Below are 14,893 nucleotides of genomic sequence, written 5' to 3' on the forward strand. Positions count from 1 at the left end.
TGCCCAGGCTGGTCTTGAATTCTGTCCTCGAGTGACCCACCCACTCTCACCCCAGCCTCCCAAAGTGCTGAGATTACAGGCACAAGGTATCACACCTGACCTTATTTAGTATTATTTTATGTCCTGTATCTGTAACATACATTTAATCAGTTTTCAGATTAGTAAAATAATTGCCAGAGTTGTAGCAAAAACATAAAAATAATTTTAAAATGTCTTTATGTGACAATAGTGTACTTTAAGATTTGTGTAAGGATTTGAGATTAAATGGACCAAAGAGTTGTGTAGTAAAACACTGACAACCCCAGACATTAAATGTGAGTTTTCTCTGTCACATGGTATGATGATTATATTAATTTTTTTTTCTGATAGGGCTATTTTCCTTTCAAGAAGAAATGTCGGGTCCATTTAAGACTTAAACCAAACCACAATAGCAATGATAACTATGGTTCCAAATTAAGAGTAGTAGTCTTTATGCTATGAAAAAAGAACTATTGTTGGTAAGTTCTTTTTAGCAGAAAAAGATATGATTGTTCTCAGTAACACCATCTTTGAATAAATAGGGCGGCCTCTGATGATGTAGCCTTGTTCTGCAGTGTGCGTGGGAGGTGAGCAGGGAATAGACAAAAAGGTCATGATGAGAAGGGATAGCAGAAGGGAGGGACACCTGAGTGCCTTCACCATGGATAGCACAGATCGTAAGTGACTGGAGGGGGCAGAGGCTCTGACTGTGTCAGTACTGCCATTAGGTATTCATTACGTAGACATTAAGCTTTTTCTCTGTGTTCATGCGTGTAAGAGAGACAGAAAAAAGGGAGTGAGACGGTGTCTAGGGAGATGACTGACTGTGTTGTTTACTTTCACAGCTAAAGATTTAGGGCCAGGTGTGGTTGCTTACACCTGTAATCCCAGCACTTTGGGAGGCCGAGAGCAGGCAGATTGCTTGAGCCCAGGAGTTCGAGACCAGCCTGGGCAACGTGGCAAAACCCTGTCTCCACAAAAAATACAAAAATTAGCTGAGTGTGGTGGTACACATCTGTGGTCCCAGCTACTCAGGAGGCTGAGGTGGGAGGACTGCTTGGGCCTGGGAAGTCGAGGCTACAGTGAGCTATGATCATGCCACTGCACCACAGTCTGGGTGACAGAGACTGTCTCAATTAAAAAAAAAGATCTGGATATATTTGCAGATTCTATCATGGCTTTTACTCCTTGTACTTGAGCAGGTAACAAAAAGTTAATCTGGTTAATTGATACATTTTCCATTTCCTGTTTCCCACTCATCCTATCCCCTCCTCTTTCCATCTACATTCTCTGAGTCTCACTTCAGACCTTGTGGGTCCTAGAAGCTTCCATCGAGTGCCTTTTCCATTTCCAGGGCCCTATAGTTGCTGGGCACATTGTCCTCCTGTGTGCCCTTCTATCTCCAGAATGTCCTGGGAATCACTCTGTGTGTAGGTTTCTACAACCTGTGTTATTCGTGTCTGTTCTTGTGTTTTTGTTTCTTTGAGGGAGGGGTCAAGTCTCATCCATGTAGTTCCACATGTAATAAATGTTGGTTGAATGAAAGATTTCCCCATGCCTTGTAGTAGACGTGCTTGGACCATGGTGGTTCATCAGTGTGGCAGTGGAGTCCCTTAGCACTGAGGATTGGGAGACCTGTGACAAGGGAGGTAGACCACACAAGCCATGAAGCATCTAGGGGTGACTGCAGTCTGAATGAGACAGGACTCCTGGTCCTGTGGTGCTCCTCAGAGGTTTTCAGAGACGGCTTGGAAGCAAGAAGCAGGTAAATGCAGTGTAGCGTGCGAAGCGTTGCAACCTCCTACACACACTGCTCTGGGTGCCTCAATTAACTTGGACTGTGGGGGTTGGTCTGGGAAGTTGGCATTTGGGTTGAGTCTTGGAGAGCATGCAGTTGCTCACCAAATGGAGAAGAACAAGGAGCATGTTTCAGAAGGAGCATGTACCACACTCAGAGGTAGAAATTGCCATTTTTCGAGAAGTTGCAGTGGAGCTTAAGGTTCAAGGGCATTGGGGAGTGGGAAAGTGGCAGGAAATGAGATTGGAGAGGGCCATGTGTGTAGTGCTGAAGGACTGGCCTTCGCCTGGTTAGTTGGCTGTGAGGAACCATTGGAAGTTTAAACTCGGAGGAATGACGGAGATTCACATTTTAGAAGAATGCCCGGCAGCAGTGTGGAAGGTGGACTGGGAGGGAAGGCTAAAGAGAACAGACGAGTTGGGAGACTGCTGCGGAGTCCCGATGAGTGCAGTGAAGGGCCTGGGTTAGGCCTTGACCGCGGAGATGTGGCGGAGGAGACGAAGTTGCGTGTGATGTTGGGAGGCAGAATTGGTGTAATATACTGGAGCTACAGATAACAGTTGTGGGAGGGATGGAAGAAGAGAGAAGGAAGTTTTTTTAACCTATAGCCATTGAATGGGAGAGTAGAAACGAAGCACTGAGTTTGGTTCTGGACGTTTTCGAATGGGGCACCCAAATGGAGAGAACCAGCAGACAGTTGGAAATGTATCCACGCATGTGTGAATGTGTGAGATTATATAAGGAGCGCTTGCTGAGAGAGGGTCATGCAGAGGACTCCGGAACACTCAGCATTTAAAGGGCACACTCAGGAAAAGAGCCATTTAAGAACAGTTTCAAAAGGAGTCGTCGTCCGTAAGGTCAGATGCCACCAAGAGGTCAAGTTGAGATGAGCGGGAATACGAGGCCATTGAATTTGATCAGTGAGGGCAGCAGAGTGAGACCCTGTCTCAAAGACAACCACAGTAACAAAAACAAACCTTTTCCAAAAGAATTTGTTATAAGATTTTTCAAAATACCAAGCACTGTTCAGTATGTGTGAGTAGGGGAGATAAATATACATAACATAAACTTTACCATTTAATCATTCTTAAGTGTTTTTTAAAATATTAAGTACATTCACATTGTTGTACAACCTTTACCACCATGCATCTCCAGAACTTTTTCACTTCCCACGATGGAAACTCTGTATCCGTGAAACAGCTCCCCATTTCCCTCTCCTCCATCTGCCGACAACCACCATTCTACTTTCTGTCTTCATGAATTTGACCACTCTGGGAACTTCATACAAGAAGAATCATACAATATTTGTCCTTTTGTGACTGGGCTGTTTCAGCACAGTGTATTCAAAGTTCATCCCTGTTATAACATGTCAGGATTTTCTTCAGTATTTAAAAATGTGATTTAAATACAGTTTTTTTTTTTCCCCCAAAAAACCAACTATTTAGAACCATTACAAAGTCCTATGATCTGACATACCAGTTTTACACAGGGAAGGGTATTAGAAGAAGGGAATTCACATTGATCACAGGAATCCAGTTGAGCATGTGTCAGGTGCTACTTTGGCCTCAAGTGTTAACTCACTGAATCTCCGTAACTCTTCTGTGAGGTGATACTACTGTTTTTCTCATTTTGCAGCTGAATAAACTGATTTTCAGAGAGCTTGCGTAGCTTGTGTGCACGGCTACACAGCTGGCAAGTAACTGAGCCAGGACTGAAATCCTGATCTTCCTGATACCCAAGGCCATGCTCTTTTTAGGACCCTTCAGTTCTCCCTGTGGTCCTGTCTCTAATTATATGATTCTAAAGGAGTTAAATCTCTTTGCTTTGAATTTAATGGAGTGCTTTTTAAGGTTTTCCTGGTGACATTAAACCACTCTTATTTTGTATCTAACCTTTTAAAAACAGAATCAAACATTTGCCAAAAGTAGAGAATTAATTGCATAATGAATTAGTTCAGTTCACATAGTTATTTAATGTTGTTTGATGCATTTGTCCAACTTAATACTTCTCTGGAGTCGTTTGCAGAATCAAGTTGATAGATTTGTAGGACAGATTTCAGAAGGAAACTACTTTTCTTAAACTAAACTTATAGTTTCTGTTCTAATCACAAATAAGAAAGGGAGAAACGTTTTAAAATGAAATAAACATATAACTACTCAGTTTTGAGTCTCTCACAAAAACAAAATATTATGCAAGTAATCTGACTATAGTATTTGAAGCCAAAAGCCACAGGCTGAGATTTGCCATGCTGAAGGGGTTTTATTTTTTTTAATCTACAAATGTTTCTTTGAATTCTTGAATGCTCTATCCTGTGCCAGTGAGACATTTTTCTTTAAAGATCTAAGCAGTGACTGACATATCACTGTTTGAGCAGATGATCCTGAGAAAGTAATCAAAGCCATTTACAAAACAGGCGTGTCTGTAACTTGGGTCCTTCATGGAAGTAAGCCAGTAGACTTGTGTGTTGTTTGAAGACAGGGCTTATCTCTGCATCTTTGTTCAGTGTTTTGCTTTGAGAGCACCACTGACTCTGAGTTTCATGTGCGCTCTCTGACCAATTGCGAGAGAGACCCAAAGTCTGAAGTTTGTGTTCACTTTAGAAAGTCATTCTCTGAAGCCTTTTTTTTTGGAATGAGTTTAAAGAAGGAAGAGCACCAAAAGCCAGGTCCAGTCTTGTAGTAGATGTTTTGGAAAGAAAGGATAATGGTTCTCTGGGACCTTGAGAGTGGATCAGATTACATTCTAAAGTAATGATGAAAACAAAGAACAGTAAATCAGAGGGACTCTAACACATCCTAAAATCTTCCCTCAGGCAAATAATACCAAATCTTTGAGGGTGGATAATTGTTTTCTCTCCATTTTTCTTTTTCCTTGCAGATTGACAGAATTAAAAATTTGACAACGCCTATCAGTGGTTCATTTAAGTGTTTTGATATACAGGTGATTGGAAACTATAAAATCTCTTTTGCTTCATTTTAAAGCTGTCATCTTCCTAGGGACTGCGTAATTTAAAGGCAACTGCATAATTAACGTCTGTGGTGAAAAATTTCTGATGCTAAAAGTCATGGACAAAAGGGGGCATTTGCCTACCCAGTGTCAAGGAGCTTAAACTGTAATCTGACGTCCATGCATTATTATTTTATTCAAAAGTAAAGGGAAGAAGAATGCTCAAGATACAGCAAAGGATCTTTTTAAAGTATGCAATTTATGTGACTCTTGCTGAGTCAGATGAGTGGGTGATGCTGGGCAGAGCTGAAGGAAAAAACTGACATTCAGCAAGGAATAAGAATTCATGCTAAACAGCACAGGAGTGAGGCTGAGAATATGCTCAGGGAGAGGGTGGTGGTTGGCATATTTGTCCCTTCCAAAACTCACGTTCACATTTAATTCCCAGCGTCACAGTATTGAGAGGTAGAGTCTTTAAGAGGTGATTGGGTCATGAGGGCTTTGCCCTCATGAATGGATTAATCCACTCATGGATTAATGGGTTGTCATGGGAGTGGGGCTGGTGGCTTTGTAAGAAGAGGAAGAGAGAGCAGAGCTAGGACACTTAGCCCCCTCACCATGTGATGCCCCGCACTGCCTGACGAGTCTGCAGAGAGTCAGCACTAGCAAGAAGGCTCTCACCAGATACCGCCTCTCTGCCTTGGTCTTCCCAGTATTGAGAACTGTAAGAAATAAATTTCATTTCTTTATAAGTTATCCAGTTTCAGGTATTCTGCTATAAGCAACAGAAAATGGACTAAGACAGAGAGGGAAGCCTCTGGAAGGGGGAAGCCTGGTGAGTTCAGCAGCTAAGGAGAAAACTTTTGACCTGAAAGGACTAGATCCGGGACCCAGGTGAAAAAAAAATTTTTTTTTTGGAGACAGTCTCCCTTTGTCACCAGGTGCCAGGCTGCAGTGCAGTGGTGCAATCCTGGCTCGCTACAGCCTCCGCCTCCCAGGTTCAAGCAGTTCTCCTGCCTCAGCCTCCTGAGTAGTTGGGACTACAGGCGCACGCCACCACACCCAGCTAATTTTTTTGTATTTTTCAGTAGAGATGAGGTTTCACCATGTTGGCTAGACTCAATGTGTTGGCCTCATGCTCTACCCGCCTCGGCCTCTCAAAGTGCTGGGATTACGGGCGTGAGCCACTGCGCCCGGCCGTGAAGGACTTCTTTTTACCTTGGGGCTTGACAGTGTGCTCAGCCTGGCTCTAGGAGTAGAGGTAGACCAGCAAAACGAAAAGGACTGACTCCTAGGAATTGCTAGTCAGAGGGAAAATAAAATAAAATCATGGAAGGCTTAGGAGATGCCTTTTTAATACTTTAAACCAAGCTTGTCCAACCCACGGCCCACAGGCCACATGTAGCTCTGGACAGCTATGAATGCAGCCCAACACAAATTCATAAACTTTCTTAAAACATTGAGAATTTTTGGTATTTTTTAAAGCTAATCACTATGATTAGTGTTAGTATATTTTATGTGTGGCCCAAGACAATTTTTCTTCCAGTATGGCCCAGGGAAGCCAAAAGATTGGACACCCCTGCTTTAAACCTACCATGATAATTGAAGACTATGAGATTATTGTGTGTAAAATGTAGTCCTGATGGATAGCATTTGAATTCCCAAGATACAACGCAGTAATTTTTTTTGGTTTTCATAGCAGAAAATTTTTTGGTGCTTTTGAACAAACTTCAAGTCTGTTATTTACTGCGGAGTACCAAGTAAGAGATTCTCATTAGCAGATAAGAGAAAGCACAATATCATGTCTTTACAGGAGAAAACTATGTATTTCATTAAGGTAGGGTGACAAAACCCAAGCGTGAAACCTCTGAATGGGTCTGGCAGGAAGATACCCTATTTTACACAGTATTCTGTCCTTACATAAAGTTGTTCTCTAGTTGGCATCTCTTAGAAAATGGCTGGATTTGACCCACTTAGTTAAGTAGGTCCAGGAGGGGCAGAGACTTGGAGCTTATTCATTCATTTTGGGAGGAAGCCTAGAATAGTCAATAGTTCAATAGTATAAAGGTATGATGATAGTATTAGGTGCATATCCTGTAATGTACTTGGAATCCTAAAAACTGGGGTAAGTCCGAGGTAAGGGGTTGCATGACTCCAATTTATCCCTGGTTTTTGTCTTCATTGTCTGCACTGCTGTTAGGTTTTGTGAAGCCTTTGTCTTCTCTAGTTAAAATTGGAGTAGGAATTATTCCTTGATAAAAGGCCGCACCTCAGCTAACTTTCTCACTCAGAATATATTTAGTCAACATATAGCTCTTGACACATACTAAATACAAGTACATTACATGCTTTTGGAGATACAAAGATAAATCGGGCAGACTTTATTCTTAAATTGTCTCATGTAATGGGGCTGGAGGGGATGGACCATCATTTAATGGTTGAGAACTGGGGTTCTACAGTCAGACCCAAGCTGATTCAGATCCTGGTGTTGCAATGTACCAGATATATAACCTTGGAAAAAGCTACTCGATCTCTACTAAACCTTCCAAGGCGACTTAGAGAGTGGGACGTCCGGCTTCTGAGCGGTAACCTTTGTTGCGCTAACGACGAAAAAGAATTAAATATGGGTGATGTTGAGAAAGGCAAGAGGATTTTTATTCAGAAGTGTTCCCAATGTCACACCGTGGAAAAGGGAGGCAAGTACAAGACTGGACCTAATCTCCATGGTATCTTTGGGCAGAAGACAGGTCAGGCCTCTGGATTCACTTACACTGAAGCCAATAAGAACAAAGGCATCATCTGGGGAGAGGATACACTGATGGAATGTTTGGAGAATCCCAAGAAGTATATCCCTGGAACAAAAATGATCTTTGTCGGCATTAAGAAGAAGGGAGAAAGGGAAGACTTAATAGCTTATCTCAAAAAAGCTACTAATGAGTAATAATTGGCCACTGCCTTATTTATTACAAAACAAATGTCTCATGACTTTTTTATGTGTACCATACTTTAATAGATCTCATACACCAGAATTTACATCATGAATGACTGACAGAATATTTTGTTGGGCAGTCCTGATTTAAAACTAAGACTGGCTTGTGGTTAAATGAGTATGTTCAGTTTTTGGATTTTAATAGTAATTCCAATTTAGTAAATTCTATCACTGTTTACCCCTTCTAAAGATATGATTAGACTTCGTTAGTAATGTTAAATTTTTTGCAAAGATGGTGAGTGCTATCTTAAAACTTACTGGAGATTGGTTTTATATTTAGATTTATATAACTGGTTATGTGAATATATTTAAATATGGGGGAAATTCCTTCACTGTCTCAGAACCAACCAAGATTCACCTGTGTTTTGTGTTCATTTGCCTCTTAAAGGCAAGGGTTGAAGATAAATGGGTAGCAATGGCTAATTTATATTTTTGGCCTAAACTATGCCAATCTAATTAGAATTTCCTGTATTTAAAATGGTTCCTTTTACTTATTAAAAGGCATTTTGTGTGGTTTATGTGTAATATCAAAAATTATTTAACACTTCACACATTTTATAGATGATCTATAAGGTCACATGCTTTTAAAATAGTAGCCTATTAAACTTCACTCTCGGATTCTTTACAATATAAGTCAAACTAAGTTATAATTTAGGATTGTCTTTAAACAGCCATTCAGAAACAAAACTGTACCACTGCTGTGTATTTGTGATTGGGAATGGTGCTTTTGCCAACTTAAAGGGATTAAAGTAGAGGAGATATACACAAACTTAAAAATGATGTGTGATCATAAGACTTAAGATAATTAAAAAGAAAACCACAGATCAAAAAAAAAAAAAAAAAAACCTTCCAAGGCTATATATCTAGTGCATGTTAACACCAGGATATGTATAGTGGTACTTATGTCATAAGGATGCTGGAGGCCTACAAGATCATGGTTGTAAAGGGTTTAGAAGGTTCTCCAGAGCATAGTGAGCCCTCTCTGAACACTGACAACACACACAGATGAACAGAGATGCTTTATGGACCCAGAGGGTTCTGACTTTCTTGATGTTCGGTGTTAGAGGTATGGCTTGGGGAATTATCTGTATTGGAAGCAATCACTCAAGACTGTTTGACACTGGATGACATTGCCAGAGGCAAACAAGAAACAACATGGCAGACACAGAACCTTGTTTTTTTAATTCACAAAAGTGGACTGTATTTTTTTGTTTGCTTTGATGTTTTGTATTACTTTATTTATTTATTTATTTATTTATTTTGAGACTGAGTCTCGTTTTATCGCACAGGCTGAAGTGCGGTGGCACGATCTTGGATCATTGCAACGTCTGCCTCCTGGGTTCAAGCGATTCTCATGCCTCAGCCTTCTGAGTAACTGGGATTACAGGTGCCCGCCACCATGCCTGGCTAATTTTTGGATTTTTAGTAGAGATGGGGTTTCACCATGTTGGCCAGGCTGGTCTCAAACTCCTGACCTCAAATGATCTGCCCACCTTGGCCTCCCAAAGTGCTGGGATTACAGCCGTGAGCCACTGTGCCCGGCCTGTTTGTATTACTTTGTGGTAACTCAGCTGTTAGGGGAGTTGAATCAGATTCATCTGTTATGAAGATGACTTAAATCATCAATTCTTTTACTATACAATTATTGAGTATGTTTTCACACCCATTGTGGGTTCCAGTGCTAGACCTAGTTTATCAGCGCTGAAAATAAAGCAAAAACTAAGCCACATTGGTGGTTGGCTCACAGACTTAGGAGTTTGGCTGGCTGTTAAAAATAGGTATCTGTAATATTGGAAGGTTTTCAGGCAAAATGAATGAAACAGCCAGATAATAATTTGGTAAATAATAAAGGAGTGATGGAGTTGGATTTCCTTAGCTGACTGTTTTGCTCAGACATTGTGGTCTCAACTTACTTAACTTCGCTAAATATTTAAATAGATTACTGGCCTGGGATGTGCTTTGTTCTTTAAAAATAAAGTTATGTAGGACCGGGCACAGTGGCTCATGCCTGAAATCCCAGCACTTTGGGAGGCCAAGGCAGGTGGATCACCTGAGGCCAGGAGTTTGAAACCAGCCTGGCCAACATGTTGAGACCCTGTCTCTACTAAAAATGCAAAAATTAGCCGGACGTGGTGGTACATGCTTGTATTCCTTTCTCAGCTACTCAGGAGGCTGAGATCGGAGAATCGCTTGAACTCAGAAGGCGGAGGTTGCAGTGAACTGAGATCGCGCCACTGCGCTCCAGCCTAGGAGACAAGAGCAAAACTCCCTCTCGGAAAAAAAAATTATGTAATATTTGACATATACAAAAGGTTTTATGATTCTGTATAATTAATAGGACATTATCAACACACTGAAGCTACCGGATAAGGAAGAGCTTTACTCATTTTCTGCATTATTATCGCTTGCTAAACATACCTTGGTTAATAAGGAACTATTTCTTGAATGTCACCTCTGTGTCTCCTGCCAAGCATCTGGTGGTGAGCTCGGAGTCCTTTTTGGCCAATAGGCTCAATATTTGGGAGGGGAAACCCGAACAGCAAAGTAGAGGTGTGTGAGGACAGGATGGGCCCTGCCAGCATTTGTGTCTGTCGCTTCTAACCACAAAGAGAATAATGACTTGAGAGGGCAGTGCCTGCTGCTGCAGTTCCTCCTTCCCAATCTCAAGTAAAGTCCTCTTTTGGAAAGCTGTTGCCTACAGACGTGTATAGAAAAGGATTCTGGGAAGTGTAGTTTCCTTTAACCAAATGCTAACAGTACAAACCATAGTTGTGCAGCTAAGTATACTATTTAGCTTAGCTAAGTAAGTTTAGACTTAGCTAAGTCTTTACTGTACTTTTTGTTATACTGGAAACAGGAGAGATATTTGTAATTATTTCTGCTTAAAAGATCAGAATAGTTATTTACTATTCTGATATCAGATTTGTTTAAAAATAACACTTAACTTGATTATATCATTATGTTCTTTTCCATTAAACTGTAGCTATTTTTAAAGCCATGAAATAACTTTAAAAACAGAAGTAATTTAATCTTACCCTCGCCTTTGGAAAGAAAATACTCTTTTTTTTTTTTTTTTTTAAATGAAAGCAAGTTTATTAAGAAAGCAACGGAATAAAGAATGGCTACTCCCTAGGCAGAGCAGCGGCATGGCCTGCTTGACTGAGTATACTTGCAGTTATTTCTAGATTATATGCTAAACAAGGGGTGGATTATTCATGAGTTTTCCAGGAAAGCGGTGGAGATTTCCCAGAACTGAGGGTTCCTCCCCATTTTAGACCATATAGGGTAACTTCCGAACATTGCCATGTCATTTGCAAACTGTCATGGCCTTGGCAGGAGGGCCTTTCAGCATGATAATATATTATAATTAGTGTATAATAGGCAGCAAGGACAGATGACCAGAGGTCTCTTTGATTGCCATCTTGGTTTTGGTGAGTCTGGCTGCCTTCTCTACAGCATCCTGTTTTATCAGCAGGGTCTTTGTGACCTGTATCCTGTGCCGACCTCCTGTCTCATCCTGTGACTAAGATAATGTTCTTTTATTTTGACAAATCAATTTGGATCTCATAGAGCTAAAAAAAAGTTTTTAAAAAATATTATTCAATACAGTGCCATCTAGTGACCAATCATTTACTTGCTGGTTATTGAAAATAGTTCACTACGTGTTTTACGTCTTGATAAATCGGGAACTTCACCTCTAATGGTGCAAATTCTTAAGACATATTTTAAGCGACTATTTCTAAATAAATCAAACATTTGTAAATAATTAGAAAGAGAGATAGAAAATATTTTTTAACCCTCAGGTTTTATTATACATAATATATAATGTGTCTATTTGCTTAATGCCATGTGGACCCTGGAGTAAAATCAGAATCAGTGTTTCATCTAATAAGATGATCATAGGATTGTTTTGGAAATGTGATAAAAAGGAATGAACGTGGCTTTAAAATCGGACAGACATGAGTTTGTCTGTTTGCCCTTATTTTTCTTATGATTTAGCAGGTGATTCTGCCTGGAAGTGCTCCAAGCACTGTATATGTACTGCTTTAGTAAATATTTGCAAAACTCTGTAGGTATTTTACAAATGAGAAAACCAAGGCGAAGGACAGGGAAGTGTTGTGCTCTTCACTGTTAGTTTTTTTTTTTTTTTTTTTTAATTTTATTGAGATGGAGTCTTGCTCTGTCACCCAGGCTGGAGTGCAATGGTGTGATCTTGTTTCACTGCAACCTTTGTTTCCTGGGTTCAAGCGATTCTCATGCCTCAGCCTCCCAAGTAGCTGGGACCACAGGTGCCTGCCACTGTGCCTGGCCAATTTTTGTATTTTTAGTATAGACGGGGTTTCACCATGTTGGCTAGGCTAGTCTTGAACTCCTGACCTTGAGTGATTGGCCTACCTCGCTTCCCAAAGTGCTGAGATACCTCATTGTATTTTGACTGTGTTTATCTGTTTCTGTAATAAAGAGTGCCCCGTAACAGAGAAGGTCTTACTCAAGAATATTGTGTTTTTTTCCCAGCATACATTATAGACTGGTATGTCTGCAATTCTATTAGATTTTTTTCTCCTTTTTTTGACACAGAGTTTCATTTTTGTTACCCAGGCTGGAGTGCAATGGTGTGATCTTGTCTCACCACAACTTCTGCCTCCCAGGTTCAAGCAATTCTCCTAACTCAGCCTCCCGAGTCGCTGGGATTACAGGCATGGACCACCACATCCGGCTAATTTTTGTATTTTTAGTAGAGACTGGGTTTCTCCATGTTGGTCAGGCTGGTCTCGAACTCCCGACCTCAGGTAATCTGCCCACCTTGGCCTCCCGAAGTATAGGGATTATAGGCGTGAGCCCCCGCCCCAGCCCATGTTTTTTCTTCATCCATGAAGTGAAAACATAATACCTTTGACAAGAACAATAGTACATTACATTGTTTTGATAAAATACTGTTTTCTCTATATTTTCTTCAAGAGTGAAAAAGATATGTAATTTTTTGTGAAGGGTGTTATACGGCACAAGCACTAAACTAAGCAACTCTGGGTTCTAGTCTCTGCTTGGCCACTTTTAAACTAGTGTTAATTTAACTCTAAAGTTGTACATGCACACTACCTGCAGAGCCAAGAGCTTGTTACGTACAAGTCTTTTTACGAAGACCAGCAACCTTCCCGCTCTCACTCCTGCCCCATCCCCTGCTCGCTGAGCTCAACTCTTAGAGCTGATTCTTCTGCTTGTTGACTTCCAGCTCTCTAAACAGGCATTTTGCTCTTGCTCTGTCCACTTCTTAATTTTTCAGTCTTAGGCATTACCTTTGCCTTCTCATGATAAAGGAGAATGTATCTTTCTTATGCACTCCCATGCCTTGCGCAGAGCCCTTTTCTTCTGTCATTATAATTACATTTTGAATAATTCAGCATTTACATTGTTAGGACTTCCCAAACATTCTCAGCTGAGTTATGTAATCTACGGTTAGCTTTTCTTTCCAGCACAACTTTTTGTCTTCCCTGGTGTTAATAATTTTTTTTTTTGAGGAGGGCATTGTTTGTTTGCTTAGATTTTACGTACTTTCCCGTGTTTATCCCTGAACTCTTCCCCCGTGTCTGCTGCTTGTGTCAGGAGTGGTAGGGTGCTGGGAAACTGCCTTGTCAGCCTGAAGGCAGCCTTCCTCTCTGGCTGCGTTCTTTTCTCGGGCTAACTGGAACTCTGCTGCCTCCCAGAGGGGTGGTGAGACTCAAGGTCTGGCTGAACATGAAACCCTGTTTGTGTGCAACTCAGAGTGCTTGTCAGCAAGAACTGTCAAGAATGAGTCTTCTGACAGGCAGAAGCACTAATTAGCTTTTACTGTGACCAGTCATGAAGAAGCAGAGTGGGTAAGTAAAGGTGCCAGGGGTGAAATGAAGACCAAATGGTATATGAGATATTGTACAAACAATAGTTAAAAGAAAAAGAATCCTTTTTTTCTTTTTTAAAAAATACCTTTTTTTTTTTTTTTTTCTTTTTTGAGACAGAGTCTTGCTCTGTCACCCAGGTTGGAGTGCAGTAGCATGATCTCGGCTCACTGCAACCTCCACCTCCCAGGTTCAAGAGATTCTCCTGCCTCAACCTCCCGAGTAACTGGGACTACAGGTGTGTACTACCATGCCCAGATGATTTTTGTATTTTTAGTAGAGATGGGGTTTCGTCATGTTGGTCAGGCTGGTCTTGAACTCCTGACCTCGTGATCTGCCTGCCTTGGCCTCCCAAAGTGCTGGGATTATAGGCATGAGCCGCTGCATCCAGCTGAGAAGGAATCTGTGGGTTGCTTCTCATCGATGATTACAGTAAACGATGTTGTTAGAGACATGACTCATCTAATGACGCTTAGCTTTGTAGATATTTTGTTTACCTCAATCATAGATTTGGTCTGGTTGTGAATCATGTCTAAGATGTTACTTTTGGGGGCATCATTATTACATGCGTGGGAGAAAAACTAGAGAGCAGAAGTCTATCCTATTTTAATTAATGGAAGAATTTGCTACAGAACTGTTTTAAGTATTAAATACACAAAAACTGCCATTCTAGATAGCTAGCACTAGGAGGCCACAGAGACCACGATTCTGGTGGATTCAGGTTGAGTCCTCCATCTTTCCTGTTGGAATTGGAAAAGAAACCAAGGGTAATAGTCTGGTTGAAATGCTGTAAACGCTTCTTAAAATTCAGGATCAGATAAACTAGACTAAAAATGCCATCCTATTTTTCATCATGCAGTAACAAATGAATCTAAAATATGCAACACCACTTTTTTTTTTAATGCTTGTGATATTCTTTGTAAATAAGCAGAGTATGTATGCTTGATGTATAACCACCACTTTTTTTCCATTGCACTTCTGATTTTTAGTTCTTAAATCCCTGATCCAGGCCCAGATGACTTTCGTAGCCTTAACTGATGATGCTTTATGTCTTGTACTCCTCTACTTCATTCAGTATGTTGAAAGCAAGAATTTTCATCAGAAATAGTTTTGGTCACACATGTCCTATGAAAAGCAACCTTTGTTAGTCTCCTGTCAAATAGTATTTCAAGTCTAAGCCTCTCCATTCATTCATTCACTCATTCATTCTACACATACATATCGGGTGCCTTTACCTGGGCTAAACATTGGATATCAAGACCAACGCTC

At 40.7% G+C, this 14,893-nt stretch overlaps 1 protein-coding gene and 1 long non-coding RNA gene across 3 annotated transcripts in view; both read left to right on the top strand.

Annotated features, from left to right (window-relative positions):
- LOC116549938 overlaps window positions 1-14,893 on the top strand; it is a 200,493-nt gene that overhangs the window by 29,273 nt on the left and 156,327 nt on the right. The window lies entirely within an intron of this gene.
- LOC116549936 (cytochrome c-like) lies at window positions 6,349-7,800 on the top strand. The gene has a single exon (XM_032275660.1). It carries the CDS (start codon window positions 7,167-7,169, stop codon window positions 7,701-7,703), a length of 537 nt encoding a protein of 178 aa, XP_032131551.1. The 5' UTR covers window positions 6,349-7,166; the 3' UTR covers window positions 7,704-7,800.

This window comes from Sapajus apella, unplaced genomic scaffold (assembly GCF_009761245.1).
Source record: "Sapajus apella isolate SASKATOON/1434 unplaced genomic scaffold, GSC_monkey_1.0 scaffold7, whole genome shotgun sequence".
NCBI classification, from domain to species: Eukaryota; Metazoa; Chordata; class Mammalia; order Primates; family Cebidae; genus Sapajus; species Sapajus apella.

What these genes read in the sequence shown, in the direction of transcription:
- LOC116549936 (XM_032275660.1), top strand. Translation starts at nt 7,167, where the DNA reads ATGGGGCTGGAGGGGATGGACCATCATTTAATGGTTGAGAACTGGGGT.